The 16104-nt window shown below is 41.7% G+C and overlaps 1 protein-coding gene across 1 annotated transcript; it reads right to left on the bottom strand.

Moving 5' to 3' along the window:
- Window positions 1–1019: 1019 nt before the first annotated feature.
- LOC139287696 (desmoglein-2.1-like) lies at window positions 1020–15064 on the bottom strand. Its single transcript, XM_070908857.1, has 14 exons — window positions 15020–15064; window positions 11336–11425; window positions 9998–10156; window positions 9644–9785; window positions 8981–9141; window positions 8039–8173; window positions 7610–7795; window positions 5805–6247; window positions 5564–5706; window positions 4702–4923; window positions 4064–4306; window positions 3028–3158; window positions 2563–2865; window positions 1020–2087 (listed from the first exon to the last, which is right to left on the bottom strand). The coding sequence occupies exons 1-14, from the start codon at window positions 15062–15064 to the stop codon at window positions 1020–1022; spliced, it is 3471 nt and encodes a 1156-aa protein (XP_070764958.1).
- Between the last annotated feature and the right edge of the window lie 1040 nt (window positions 15065–16104).

Below are 16104 nucleotides of genomic sequence, written 5' to 3'. Positions count from 1 at the left end.
CCCTGGCCATTAGATAAACATTTAAATTCATCAATTCAATCTTAAAAACTGCTAAAAACAGATGGTCAGGTTACCTGTGCAAAGTTGTGGCTTTATACTGTCAACCATTTACTCTATATTAAGTCAGTTAGGAAAAGTCAGGAGGATTACCAAAATTATTAAGAGCCATCCTCTGGGAATCATGTCTGTACAGAATTTCATGACAATCCATCCAGTAGGGCAAGATTAAATTAATTCAGATTCACTATACTTATACTTGTGCTACTATGTCTAAAAGCATTGATAGATACATATAAATTGTGTATTAATTACTGTAATTATTTTCTATAATATGCTGTCTGCAGAATGCCACTTTTCAAGTCCCTGGAAGGTTATTGGGCAATTCTCCTTCACATTCCTTTGCAAATTACATACTGTATCTTTTAAATTTTTTATATGTATGAATAAAGAAATGAAACAACACAAAACAAAACACACAATCAAAGCAAACAAGACAAAAAAAGGACAATAAGCCAGTGAACCAAGTGGTAGAGAATGATGTCAAAGCAAACAACAGCATGCTTGATCATTGGGTCTTACAGAATCCATTACAGAACACCAAATGTTATCAAATCATGAAATGACTGTAGAGCAACATTTGAAACTACATGACGTTTGGTTTGCTGAGGTGGACTGAACTTGCAATTACAGCTCCTTTTTATGAAACTAATGACACTCTCCCAACAAATTAGAGCAGCTATGTGTTTGGATCCATAAAACGGTGAAAATATATGTAACTCAACAATCAGTGTTATTTTTGGAATCAAAAAAACAGGTTCAGTAGTGGAATAACATAGACGTTTAGGTGCACATGTTGCTGGCAAGTAGAAGCTGTCGTATGAACATGCAGGTACATGTAGCATAATTCCTAGACAAACTGCTTCGGCACACCCTCCACCAATAAACTGACAATGCTGAGTGTCTCTCATAAAAATAGGAGAAGTGCATTTAACTGCATTAAAAAAGTGTCTTTTTCCACATCACAATTCAGTGAATTTCTCCTGCACCACCACCTTCTTGTAGTTGGGGGTTGTGCTCACTGTAGTGGTAGAGGAACCCCCCACGCTGCTCTGAGAGCCCACGGTTGTTCTGCCCTTTCTGTGGAGAACTCTTTTAGAGCCAGAGATGTCACTCTTCTGGGACAGACCTCCTGCCTCCTGGATCAGTTGCCCTCCACTGCTTGTTGGCCCTCCGACCATCAGGACTCTCTGAGATCCTGAAAGCCCTCCTGGCTGTAGAGTGCCCCCCTGCACGAGGCAGGTCTGGCTCCCCTTCAGCACTTTCATTGACCCTGCAGGGACCTTGCCCTCCACCACCATCATGGCCTGGGAGCCAGAAAGGTTGCCAGTGCGAATCAGGTTGGCACCACCCCCCTGAACCCCACTCCTCTCCACCAGCACCATGCCGGGGCCCTGGACTTGTGCACTGGACATCACTGTCTGCCCCTGAAGGACCATGCCTTGGGCAGGTCCAGTCTGAGTGCCGTTAACCAGTACCATGCCCTGCAGGTTGGTGGATGGAGCCTCAGCAAGCAGCACTGTGTTCTGAACCTGTGGCTGGACTACGTAGTGCATCGGCTGCAGGACAGGAGTGGTGGTGTAGTAGACAGGCGACTGCTGCTGCTGTAGCAGGAGCATCTGGCCATGATTTGCCATCCCTTCCCTCACCATGGCCGTACTTTCCTTCACCATCTGAGAACGCTCAGATGTCTCCCTGACCACAGTCTGCCCTGTTTTGGAGATTGTCGGCTGCAGCTTGGGTGGAGGGGGCAGCTGTTGGGCAGTCACCAAACTTGAAACTGAGCTCTGAGTGTTGATGGAGGCACTGGGCAGAGGAGTGACCATTTGTTTGACTTCAGTTGGGATCTTCTTGCCTCCGCACACCTCAGCCAGGGTCTTGAACTTTGGGCCAAGGTCATCAAGAAACTGCAGGTCATTGTCAGACTCAATACTCCAGTCCACTGAGCCAGCAGGGGAGCCCTGGCCTTCGTAGTCATAAAGCAAAAGACCATCCTTCACGCCGAGGTTCTCGCTTCCACTGGTCACTTTCTGTTGAAAAAAAAGGAAACCAAGATTACCTTTTTGTTAACTGAACACAGCCATTTGTTTTGCATTCACAATGCAAACTGTGTGTTTAACTTTCAATTAATGTATTAGTATCAAGCAAATTAAAATGTTCTCAAATCAAAATAAAAAAAACATCTCATTATTAGTCAACAAAAACATAACATCATAAACTAATGCCTGTCATCCTGGTGTAAAACAATGGTGGTGACCAAGAACATGTTCTTCAAAGCTTTTTAAGTTTGTGTTCACAAGCTGTTGGTGTGTCTATGAACAGCTTAACTTAAAGGGCTCTTAAGAGTTAATGTCAAACTTAACTTTTTCAGCTAAACTTTTTTTTTATACAGTTTGATTTGTTTTCCCAACATTTGAAAACCACCAAAATAATTACGTCCGGACGACAAAAGGCTACTATGGGTTACAGAAAGTAAAGATTAGCAGTAATTAAATTATTTCTTACCTGAGTGTAGTACTGTCTCAGGAAGTGGTCTGGCAGAGCCATGCCGTCATAAATTCCTCCACCCGCTCCTGATTCTCTGTCCTCAAACCCAGAGTAGAAGTCACTGCCGTTCAGCTCGTTCCTCATTCCCCATGTCCCGTCTCTGTAACCTTCTTGATAGATGGCCCCGTTCATCCCATCCATGGAAGTGACGGATTTCTGGATATCGAAACCTGCCATGGGCGCCATTGCTGAAGTGTTGTTAGCCATGCCCATAGCCACGTTTCCATCCATTTGTGTTGGCATGTTCAATAGTGGCACCTCCTATCACAGGCCAATGATCCAAATGTCAAAAATCACTTTCAAAAATCACAAAATGCAGCATTCAAGCAGACATCATCTCAATAGCAAGCCAGCAGTATGGCAATATTCCTGTTTTCAACACTGAAGGTCATGTGTTTAAGAGGTAAGTATGTTGGTTCTCACCGTGTTCTCACCCTGGCCCTCTGTGCGGTAGTTAATGAGGTGTGATTTGGTGTCAAAAGGCATCTCAGTAAAGCTCCCTGGCAGACCGGCAGCCCCCCCACATTGGCAAAAGAGCAGCAAAAGAGGAATGACTGTAAAAACAACAACATTTGAGAAAATGAATGGCTGTGTTACAGAACTGGTGACCAGGTAGTTCTTTATTAGCAACACTAGTCAATTCAAAGCTAAAGTTATCTCATGACACTTCACACCCTTTATAATATTATTTACAGAGTTCCCACCAGTAAACACTTGGCAACAGCGGCAAGATAAAACTTCCTTTTAACAGGCAGGCAACTGGGTGTTTTCTATAACCATTCGGGTGTAGGTTGCATATTGTAATATATCTGACATGTTTTGACTTGTCTGACAGTCTCATGAGTGTGTTGTCAGATTTGGCTGCTGCCACCTGCTGGCCAGACCCATAATTACATCTAAAAGTAAAGAGATCTCAGAATTTACCCTAAACAAAACTGGGGCTGTTAGAGACTGTGATCTGATTCATTTTCCCACCATAACTACTGGCATCTTGTGGCGGTTGGCATTTAAAAGGACCTGAAATCGCATTTTCTCAATCAGCTTCTTACTGTTAATGATGGGATCCTACATAAACACACTGTTTTGTGCCAAAGTTACAACAGTTATGGCCATTTCAATTCTCAGCCTTGATGAAGAGTTAACCGAAAGATTTTTAGTTTTGATGCTTATTTAGTCCTGAATATTCAATATGTTAGGAATACTTCAGATTTGAAGCCATGTTTGTACGAGCTCAAAATCTCGAGGTGTGTTGAGGATTTTAATGCCCTGATGAAGTCACTAAATCTAAAGAGGTAAGTATTATTTCACTTGGTCTTGAATAATTTGCTTTGGGCCTAACTTTGGCCTAAACTGGACTTAAACTCAACTCAACCTGTCTTGGAAAGTCTTGAGCACAGTCAGGGTGTTAAATGTTTGATCACACAACCCCTCACCAGAATGAGCCTCACATTATACTTACGTAGTAAGAGCAGCAGGCCCAGCAATAGCAGTCCGATACCTGCAGGTCCTAACTCTGCTCCCTTTGTAGACTGACCATTGGCGCCTCGTTTTCCACACGTCACTCCATCCTCACAGGTACAAACTTGGACCGTCACTTTCTGTGGGTCTGGACAGGCCTCTCCCTGCCCGTCCCTCACCTCAAATTCCACCTCATATAAACCAGGCCACATGGACTCCTGGGCTCTCAGGATAGCTGCAGTGTCTGCCCGCAAAAAGACATCAAAAGTGTAGTAAGTCAATATGCTTTACTCCAAAATTAATAGTATCCTGGGTTAAACACTCAAGGTTAAATTAGGCTTTTCCACATTCCTGTTCAAAAACTAGGTTCCAGACCATTGGACTACCACATTCTGGTAGTCCATTGATCTGAGATGCATACCAAGCATCATTGTCAAAGCAAGCTTAGTGCTAGTTAGAAGGTCAGACCGGGTTATTTGTGGAGCTTAAAGCATCTTGGGTGGAATTTGAAAATGTTGCAAAAACAACAAACAAATCTTTGGCAGACATTGATTCATGTTGATAAAGAGCAATTTCTAACTTTATATCTATTTGTATATTTTTTAGATCTGTCTACCATAACCTTTTTATTCTCCTCACCATTGAGATGTTCCACCTGCCATTTGCCCTCAGTGCCCTCTGGGACGATGACAAATTCAAAAGGAGGTCCGTTAGGGAAAGAATCCTCATCTTTAGCGTTCACGATAACAGCATCATCCGTGGTACACATACTCTGGATGTTACTGGTCAGGGTGGGGCAGTTGTCATTGAAATCTTCGACCTGGATGGCTACTGTGCCGGTGGCTGTTTTGCCGGGCATGTCTGTGTTGGACAAACAGAAATAACACATCATTCAGTTTTTCCTTTGTTTCTATTCCCACAAGTTCAGAGAAAATGCTTCACTCCTCATGCTGGTGGACAACAGGGGTACACAACTGTTTGCCTGGCTAGTAGTGGTAGTGGTAAAGTAACTTTTCTCTTTGCTTTATTTACATGAAACTCACTGCTGGACAGTTTGTGCCGTCTGTGTTTGTTCACTACAAACATCCAGAATACTGAGTGTACAGATGTTAGTTGTAGCTAGCCAGCAACTTGCGCACTAACTGTGAATGGGTGTGCATGGGTATGTGAAGGTGTTAGACAAGATATCTTTGTACACAAGATGCTGAAAACAGACATCTGGATTTCCACTACATTTGCTGTGGATGTTGATCGTCCCCAGAGGACGAATCCTAAACCTACTTTTAATTCACAGCGGCGTTAACTCTTGCACGAAAATCTTCTCATAATCTAATGGGAAGTTTGACATGAAATTTTGATCTATGCTCCTGAAAGAACAATAGTCTATGCTTTAAGTTTAGACTTAGCTTGATGTGTCATACCTTTTCACAGCTACTTTTCACTAAGAGTACAAGTCTGACATGTAAAACATCTGAAGCAGTAGTGGAATAGTGGAAGGTACCTTCTGTAATGCAAAGTACTTTAGCAATATATGTCCCATTGACCAGGTATGGAGATTCTCTGTCAGGCATCTTGTTGAGTTTGATCTCAGCTGTCTTTGGGTCGATGGTTAGCCAGTTGTCAGGGTCTGAGCCCTTGGCATACCTACAACAGAAATAAGTTGTGTCAGTTATTATCATTGAGCGTAGAAATTCAAGCTGATGTTATAGTGCAGAGGCTTTTGTGTGTATGTGTGCACTGACCTGACATTTTCAGCTGGTTTCCTAGTGTCTCCATCTATTGCAGGGTAGCGGGAAATGACATCATTAATATTGATGGAGTGACCTCCCTCTGAGATGGGAATAGCTTTGACTTTGGGGTCAAAATGTGGCCCCTCAGGCTGGTTCTTCACATTGATTTTGATTGGATAGGTTTTAAGTTTGGTCCCACTTTGCCATGATGACCCCCCCCCGCCGGCTCCTCCCCCTCCCCCCCCTGCTCCTCCACCTCCACCCCCTGCTCCTCCACCTCCCCCCCCTGCTCCCCCCCCTGCTCCCCCACCTGCTCCTCCTCCTCCTCCTCCTCCTCCCCCCGCTCCCCCACCCACCCCTGCCCCCTGTCCAAAACCAGATCCATCATACATTCCAGCCTTGTTTCTCACAGCTAGTCCCAGTTCAAGGTCCTTCACATCCTCATAATCCACAGCCTGTGAAATAGCACAAACACAAAGAACACAAATTATTATTATAACAACAACAGATTTTTTTTATTTCTCAATACTGAATTTAGAAAAATAAGGGCTGAAATGCAGATGCTGTGTTTTGTATACATTCATAATGTTAAGGTAATGTTCCATAGATGAATAAAACGTTTTGCTGATCAGCAGATGAGATGAAATGTTGATTTGAGTTAATCTTTGCAGTTTGTGTTAAGGGTAGATCCCATGACTTTGTCGCCGGGAGTATCCTCTGGGGGTGCAGCAGGATTATGAGATGCTGAGGCGTTAATATAGTGTTGTCCACATTCTTGGCAGGAAGTCAAGTGCATTCTCGAGTATTGGGCTCCACCAGGATTGTGCTGTATCACAGATTCTGAAGACAGAATCTCGAATTGCAGCCAAGGTGTGGAGAGTGTCCAGTATGGGGGCCTCAGTATTGCGGAACTATGAAAGCCATTGCTCCTTCAAATTAAAAGTGAGTCACTACCCTTTTGAGTCACTACTGTCTTTTTCACAAGAATGCAGCATGAAATCAACAGTCAGCAGTAATGCTGATGCTATACTGGACAGTTGTGATGAAGAGGGAGCTGCGACTGAAGGCAGGCTCTTGATTTACTGCTCGATCTATGTTCCAACCCTGACATGTCGTGAGCTTTGGGTGACGACTGAATAAATAAGATCAAAGATTTAAGCTGTGGAAATGAGAAATTTATTTCACCCCCCCAAGAAATAGGAGGAGGAGCTCTGACATCCAGAAGGAACCACTGCTTCTTTGTGTTGAAAACTCAGGTGAGGTGGTTCGAGCATCTGATGTGGATGCCTCCCTGATGTCTCCCTGTGGGGGTGTTTCAACTAGGAGGAGACCCAGAACACACAGGGACTACATATCCAGTCCGACCTGGGAATGCCTCGGGATCCCCCAGTAGGACCTGGAGGATGTTGCTCGGGAGAAAGACATATGGGCTACCTTGCTTAGTCTTGCTTAAAGAGTAGGGAACCTGAGCTTTTGGACAAACGTTTTTCTTATATACCACTGGATGATGACAGTTGATTCATGTCCTGATTGTGCATTTCAGTTCATCTTGAATATACTGCAAATTGATGACACCTCAAAATGACACCTCAGATGTCAGCCTTGAGTTAACACCGACCGGCCATCTGAGGCTTTTTTTAGGCACCCTAAAAGTGAATGACATCCCTCCCTGTTTCTGAGTTTCTACTTTTTTCATGGGGGCAAGTTACTCATTTTCATTTTTTGTGTACGAAGCATTCACCACATTTATCCCAACACATATAATTCTTCTCAATTAAAATCACAGAAACACTGCTGTGTTGCTCATTCAGCAGTACCTTGTCAAGCATTAGGATGCCCTCATTGGTGATGGGGTCTGTTTTGATACTGAAGTACCCTGCCTCGTTGCCTTTGACAATGTCAAACACAGCTTCCCAGTTGTCTGTGTTGATCATGTCCAGGTCCTCTGCTTTGATTCTCATCACCTCCACACCTTCTGTGTTCTCCTCAATGCTGCCCTCATACTGCAAGTAAAACACATTATGAGGTGAAAGTAACAGGTTTCATTTCAGCAGTATGTGTTTTCACGACACATTCCTTGATTAGCATTTCTTTGACTTTCATGTGTGATCTGTAACTTCACATCAGCACTTCCATATATTCTTTTTTCCTCAAAAGAAAACATTGAGTCCATGCAACTCTGAAAACATTTCTTCTTGCACCAATATGCAGCATAACATGTTGTTATATTTCAGAAAGAAAACTACCTCCTCTTTTTCCAGAGTGGGACGGTTGTCATTCACATCTCGGACCTTAATGGTAACAGTGCCGGTTGCAGTGTGTCCTCCTGGTTTGCCATTTAGGTCTTGACCTTTCACCGTCAGAGTGTATAGATCTGTTTTCTGAAAGAGATTGTTGACACATTACGGTGAGATGGGACTAAAGCAATAGGTGACAATTCTGAGAGGTGAAATATAAACTGTGCTATATACAGTTTGCTGCATGATTGCAACTTGACAGAGTAGCAATGCTCCTGTTGCTGTAATTTCCATAAATGATTGGATTCACAGCCAATTTGTCAGTGTCTAGGTAAATACTCCTGTAAATGTTCTTAAACCTATTTGAGTCAACAAACATGCTGCAGTTCCTCCCCACTAGATGTTGAAGTAAGCATTTTCTTTGCAAGCCTTTATGAATATTTGGAGCAAACTCTGTTGCCAGAGGTACAGAGCGTTAAGACAGTGGTAGACAATGGTGTCTTGAAAGATTATTCAAGGTGAACTTCAGCTTAAGCAAATTATATGGTAATGGGAATAAGCAAAAGGTACAGTAAAGGTCTTGTGTAGCAGGTACGGGTTAGAAGCAAACATTTGATCCTAGTTCCCCCCAAACATCATCACTTTAATCAAAAATTGTTTTGGTCACTGTGGGGGTGGAGTAACAAGCTGTAAACATAACATTGACATATATATACAGTAATGTATATGTTAATTTAATGTTGTTATGGTGAACATAGAAGCAAATAATTCCCTATTAACACATCCGGCAGACATGGAGCATGTAAGCAATTATTTGGAGTTGCAGTAGTGCACAGCAGGTGCTAATGCTGGAAACAAGGTCCATAAGAGTACATATGCGGGCCAGAAAACCAAAACAATGAGCTGAAAAAAGCTAAAGAGGTCTGTAGAGCTGAGGGGAGCTTACAGTACCTCTCTGTCCAGGCCAGCATTTTTGACATAGATGGTCCCATCTTTGGTAATGTCAAACATGTCATGAGATGGTTTCTGATCTATGATGGTATAGGCGATCTGAGAGTTCTCATGATTTGGTTCATCAGCATCAGTTGCAGCTATTTTCATAACTGAAGTCCCTGTAAAAAACAGGATCAAATGAAACAGTCATTAAACTTAAAAATGTCCAGTGTAGTTTTGTTGTGAACAAACAAAAGTTATGTTTACATCCATCATGATAATATTTTGAATCCATGTTTGCTTCCTAGCAGTCTCCTTCTCTGCCTTTGTTGTCTCATTGATGAAGCATAGCGTTAGGTCAGACAGAGAACCAAAGTTACGCTCGTATTGGCTGATTGTATCAGCTGTTTCATACATGATTCTCAGTCACTGGCTCATTCACAGCTGCGTAGCTGGCGATCATATTCCTGCAGGTGTACAGCTTGGACATTATAACTTGAAACCTGGCTATAATTCTGTTTATTACACCCATGCCAGGACCGTTTTTTGCTACAGCCCCCTCCACCTCCGCTCAAGGTTTTGCCCTATTCAATGAATTAACTAAGCCACGTAGGATTACTTTGCCATCACATATCAGGATGGGTATTTGTGAGAATTGTATAAAAAAGTAGGAATACTAACTTGCAGGACTGAGCTCATCCACCTCCCCGGGCTTGATGACTCCAAACACAGGAGCGTTGTCGTTCTCATCTACAACCTTGATTCGTATGTCAATTTTTTTCTCTGCTTCTCTGCCATCACTGTACTTAGCGACACCTGACAGCTGAAACAGAAAACTTTGCAGTCTTTATCATCTGTCTTAGCAGGTGCATTTACAAACATAGTCTGTGACATTAATGTGTAGCAAATGACTGCCAGATATCTCAACATTAAATATGGAAAGCAGTTTTAATTACTGAATCTTACACAGTGAAAAGTGACATCAGAGTCAAAAAATAGAATAGAATAGAACAGAATCTGTCATGTATTACTCACGTTGTAGGTATCGATGACCTCCCTGTCAAGCTTTTGGGTCACATGAATTAGTCCAGTTTTAGAGTCAACTACAAACACATGGAAGGGATACTGGTTTGCACCAATGCCTTCTAGAGAGTAGTCAATATCCCCTGTTCTGTCGTCATTATCTGAATAAATCTGAAACACAGAGAAGAGCTGATTCAGCTAAGCACAGTCTTATGCACCAGAAGGAAACACCAAAAAAACATTTGCACCAGAAGAACAACTATTTGCAAAGTTTGAAAACTATTTATTTCAAGAGAGTTGGAAAAGCAAAAACTCCAAACCATCATTTGTTGTTTGAATGTCCCTTAACCATTTTACTGTCTCTCCTTCTTGTCTGGCTACTCATGCTTCCCTTTGGAGGCCACCACCCTGCAGATACATGCTTGTGTCTGGTAAAATAGTCCCCTCTTTGTTGAAATGTTTATAAGCATGTTCTGTGTACAGAGGGATGGTGTGCTGACCATTTGCTAAGATTGATATGACAGTTGTTAGATTAAACTGATTTTGGTCAATGCATGCTCATGTAAGCATTTCATCTACTCAGAAGCATGTAAACTTAATCCACAACTTCAGGCATTTGCATGTAGAGGAGCAGGAGTTGTGGAGTTTTGATTTGAAGAGCTTTTATTAGTTACATAACTTGTTCAAGTCAACATTCATTCAGGGGTTTGTCCTAATAGAGTAATTGGGACAACAGGTGGGAGGTAATGAGTCATTTAGAGATTACTTTCACAGAAAAACTGAAAAATAATAAATAAAGATCAACATGGTTAATGACTAAAATGAATACACAGTTTTCTGCATTGGAATAAATGGTCTGAAATCAATTTCTTCCTTTTGGCCTGGATAAACTGATGCATCAAGTTAGAAAATCCAAAATGTCTCTCTGGTGTACTGAAACGGTCCTCACCTCTAATACATGGGTTAACCCATTCCAAAATTGTAATTCTTAATGAACAATTATTGCTAATATGTGCCTCCTTGAAGTGCTTTCACTTGGATAGTCCAAAATTTCCTTTTTATTGCATATTTGTGACTTCATCCTGAGTCTTTTTGTGTGGCCAATGTAAAAACAATACATGGGCAAACAAGACAATATACCACACTGATTGTATGTTTTTAAAGTTTTAAAACAAAAACAAAAAGAAATTCAAGAAATTTTCATCATCACATTGGGGCACTTGAAGGTACTCTAGGGCTTCTTCATCCATACATCCCAGGTCAAAGGTCCCTTTTTACAGCATTATATTCTCATAGTCAAAATTAGTGGGTACCATTAAAGAGAGTTGAAGTCAAAGACCAAAGACTCACCTGGGCAACAGATTCAGTGTAGGCTACATTTTCCTTCAGTGGTTTCGGTGGGGGAATCCAGTCGGCCTTCACCACATCAACAGCCTGGAGCTGTAATATAATAGATGTAATTACTTCACAATGTACTTGACAGATTTGAAAGGAGGGTGGCACAGCAGCTCAGTCCAACAGCAAGAACTCCCTGAGTTTCTAAATGGAGTTGGCCAGCAAATCAGATTTAGTGTGGGAACATCGTACCTTCTCAGACACTGTGTCATAACCCTGCAGCTGTGCCAAAAGTCTATTGACTCAGTCTACTGAGTCTCAGACCTCTAAATCTGACTGCTCAGTGTCAGCAGGTTTGATGGCCAAACTAGTTAACATCTTTGCACATAAGCTGATTTTCAGTCTGACTATGTTGTGGTTTTAGTCCTATATTTCTGTGCTACCATGAGGGGAAGAGGTAATAGTTGTAAATTTTAGTGACACCTGCATGGTCAGGCCCTTGATACCATGTATCAAGAATAAAACCACAAAACAGAAATAAATAATTATTCTCTCTACAGTTGGGATATCTCTGCTATCTTAAAAATCGGACTGTGATATTTTCCTTTCAAAAGAAAATGTTTACTTAGTATTCTTCTACCCTTCTTCTAGTTGTCCTATTTAAATAGGTGTCCATTATCTAAATTCTATATTAATATTAGGAAATCAAATGCAAGCTTGGCAATAGAGAGATCCCCCTGCTGCTCATGCAAAGTTCAGTCTGGCTGAAGTTTGAGTGAGAGGGTGGGACTGATCTGGTGTTCAGAAAGTACTGAATGTGGCCTTTTCTTGTGCCTATTGCTTGGCTGGTCAACGAAAGCTGTGTGGTGATGATGATGATGATGATGATGATGATGATGATACACTGAGCAGTCTTTGTCATCAGTCCTCGGTGTTCTGCAGTTTGAACTCGTTTTATGACCTGTTCAAACATCCAAAATGGATGCTCACATTGGAGGCCCTGTGGTTGAACCATCTAGATGTAAAAATGGAAGTTACCTGCTTGTAACACCAGTTCTACGAGTAAATGCATAGCCCTGTAACGAGCTGTGTTTAACCAACAGTGAAGCCTGTTGGAGAAAAAAATGTTTTTTTTACTGGTTAAACCGCATATGAACACATTCAGTGGGCTTTGCAGCTTATTGAGCTACTTCACAATGTGTAATTGCATTTTCACTGAAGTGCTAACAGGGGTGCAGCATTATCCCTACGGGGATATCATAGCTGTCAGAAACTCATTTTAAACGTGCTATCATAACTAGGAGGCTGACATGAATGTTTCCCCGCGGGAATGCTCGTATTTAGGTCTGTACAATTAAAAACACAGATACAGCGAGGGCCTGTGTGTCAAAGCTTCAGCCTGTCAGGTACTGTGTAGCTGCTTGTGTTCAGAGGAGAGGCCGACACACCCTACCACTCCTAGGGGATTAAGCCTCACCTATTCAGTCATGGGCATGTCAGGAAAGAAGAGGTATCATGAGAAAAAGGGAAGGGAGTGGCATCACATGTTAGTGAGAAAGAAGTCTGACTCACCAGTGGAATCACATGTATGAAAAACTGCACAAAGAATGTACTGAATCAAGACCAATGACAGAAACTATTTGTCTTCATTGCTATCCTTCTCTCACTTGAATAATTATTCAATGATTTCACATTAAATAAAGATAAACAGTGCTAAACATCACCAATAACCCCTCAACTGTTCAATCTGAAACAAGCAACGCCACTACAAAGGAAAATAAGGGACATTACTGTGGTCAGTCCATAAACGCCTTGGGCAACGAAACTGCTGTGTCAACCTGTTCTGGTTGACATTCCACATAATTGAGCTGGAATAGGTTTCAGTCATTAATAACACTGTAGTCTCGTCATGAATTACAGTCTGTAATTAGTTTTAGAATCCAATGAGACATGTTTGAAAAGAACCACAGAAATAATGTATGATCCATGGAGTCAGTATATTGTGCTTAAAGCTTGTTTCAAACACATGTGTAACCTTTCAATTATTTACTAGAGTCAAGAAACTTAATGTTATTACTGGCAGCAGTACCTCCCTGACTTAATGATTTGTTGCTGCTTTTGCTTTTAAGAAGCATGAGCCAAGAGGTCAAGAGGGGTCTTCATGTTCTAAATCCAACTGACCACATAATTAATGCTATGATATGAGCATGATTTCCTAGGGTAGCTATATGAAAAGTATAGGGAAGCTGAATAATCCATGAGTGTACAGCATCAGACTGAAATTATGTGAAAATATAATGCATCTTCAATTATTATAATTATTTTTTAACCATTTCATGCATGAATTATGACAGTGTTTTTATTTCTCTTTAGGCATGAAATTTTTTTTAAACTTTTTTTCATATGTTAATTTTTCAAAGTTCTACACATGTCCACTCAGTTGGACAGCATGCTTTTGAGTTTTCAACTGAAGCAATATTTATTTAACACACCAATGAATAAAATGGAAATTTTAACAATTGTATTACTCCTTAGTTGTCACTTGATGTTACCAAATTTTATGTACCTGCAAGGGTCTCCTACTATAGAAGGATTGGCAAGTTATTCCTGAGCTGCTCAGCGTTTCTGGCCTTCCGTTGGCCATCTTGGTTTTGAGACATTTGTGTTGCACTTACAACGGCTGGCCAGTGGGTGGCAGTGTATGGGATGACGCACTAGCGTCCACTGTGGTGGTTGATGTGCAACTATACCATTAAAACCCATGCATATACAAGAAAACAGCTTTTGAATAGCTGTCCACTGTAGTGACCACTATGCGTGAAAGGGTTGAATAAGATTCACTGCAGGGTTGTATTCATCTAGACTGGCAATTTAAAAAAGGACTCCAAATGTCCAAATGTGGACCAGCTTACATGAGACTTTAGAAAGTTGTTGGATGAGACCTGCCATGTCTCTGTCTGTCAGCACAGCCCACACCTGCATTGTCATGGCAGCCAGGTTTTTGTTAGGATCAACATGAACAAGATAACCAGCCTGTGAAGAGAGGGCTAAACACACCTAAATTCATGAGGACTGGAGATGTGAATTGGACAGGTTTTTAACCTGCCTGACATTACTACGTTAAAAGCTGCTGTAATACCAACAAGTGAGTTTATTAAGAATTTCTGAGAGCGTCATAGATTCTGGGCCAGTATGGTGTTTGAAATAGGTTATTTGCCTACAGATAGCCTGGATAACTAGCAGCCCACCCTATTTGTGCCAGAACTGACAGCTGATGTGTCCAATGAAACAATATTAAAAGAGAATGACATTAGGCTACATGTTTAGACAGATTCTTCTTTGCTTCTTCTTCAAATATGTTACAATCTATTTATAATCTTGTCGTCATGATTGTCCATACTGTCATTTTATTATGTTGGTCTATTCTGTACACACGGCATCTACTTCCCGTCTGTCCAGCTTTCAAACATTTTTTCCCTGTTATAGTTTTTCTTATCTGAATGGAAGGTCTAAGGACAGAGGGTGTTGTAAGCTGTACAGATTGTAAAGCCCCTGAAGCAAATTTGTGATTTCTGATATTTGGCTATATAAATAGAACTGACTTGACTATCAGGCAGCACTGAGGATGAACAAGACCATTCTTAAAAACCAATTCAGTGTGTAACAGTAGAAAAAGACAGGAAGTGCTTCTGTACTCACCGCACACAGCAGCAGCATAAACACGGGCGAAGACACCCGAATCATGACTGAAGAAAAGTCCCGGAATCCGTATCAAGAGTCCCGGTGGTGCCGACAAGAGTTCCTGACAGACTGTGAGTTGATGGAGGCGAAGAGGAGGCTTATGAAAGAGGAGGAGGGCCCCACCTCTCAAACACACACACACCCTCAGGACAGGGGCGCTGCAGTGTGTGTGTGTGTGTGTGTGTAGTAGGGATGGCCTAATGCTACACGCAAATATTTCAACCTCACAGCCAACTGAGAAATTGTGTCATTGCAATAAAAGAAAAGAAAAACATATCAGCTAGTCTGTATCATACATATGAATATATACAGACAAGGGACAAATCAAAGGTAACAGGTAAACCCGGTAAAGCTGAATAAAAGAGTGGAGACACAAATCAAATACAGATGCTTCCGTACAGCAGGGCTCACTGAATGCTTTGGCGAGCATGAAAATGATGTGAATGTGTGTAGGGTATTTCTATGTGCTGGACTCTGCTGGTCTCTCTGGCAAAAGAGATTTTGATCTCAATAAGATGACCCGGCCTGACCTGACGAATGGTGTTCATCCCTCCAACAGAGTTCCACTGACTTGGCAAGGAGCACTGAAGCTGTTCTGGATGCTTGTGGTGGCCTGACTCCAAACTAAGACACTTCATGTTGGGTTTTCCTTTCATTTGTCAGCCATCTGTTTATATATACTGTATGTTTGTTACACACACGTCTCTGGGAGATATTTTTATCTGTTACGTTATTAACACCATATTTCACGCATCATCATTTGTACGTTGACTCAATGTCTCATTTATGTGTCAGATTGGCCTACACAAGATATGGATTTGTAAGAATACTTAATGGGTCTACCTGGCGCTCTCTGAGGATTTCACATCGTGCCATGTTCACATTCTGGCAGGCCTCCACAGCCTCGCACACCTCCAGAGACACAGTGAGTTAAGTTGTTCCCACTGCCATAATTGTGCGGATCACATGCGATGTGCTGATGGTGTCACACCCACAGAAGACTGTGAGTAACTCTGAATCAAAGTCTTCATAAACAAGGCTCT

The sequence above is a fragment of the Enoplosus armatus genome, chromosome 7 (assembly GCF_043641665.1).
Source record: "Enoplosus armatus isolate fEnoArm2 chromosome 7, fEnoArm2.hap1, whole genome shotgun sequence".
NCBI classification, from domain to species: domain Eukaryota; kingdom Metazoa; phylum Chordata; class Actinopteri; order Centrarchiformes; family Enoplosidae; genus Enoplosus; species Enoplosus armatus.
Note: the sequence above shows the minus strand (reverse complement) of the source record. Positions and strands in the feature narration are given on the sequence as shown.

Bases quoted from the DNA above. Each gene is read 5' to 3' on its own strand.
- LOC139287696 (XM_070908857.1), bottom strand. From the start codon at position 15,064: ATGATTCGGGTGTCTTCGCCCGTGTTTATGCTGCTGCTGTGTGCG. The intron at 6,248-7,609 runs GTACTGCTGAAT...GCTATTTCACAG, and splicing joins GCATCCTAATGCTTGACAAG to GCTGTGGATTATGAGGATGT. The intron at 5,707-5,804 runs GTCAGTGCACAC...TTTCTGTTGTAG, and splicing joins AAACCAGCTGAAAATGTCAG to GTATGCCAAGGGCTCAGACC.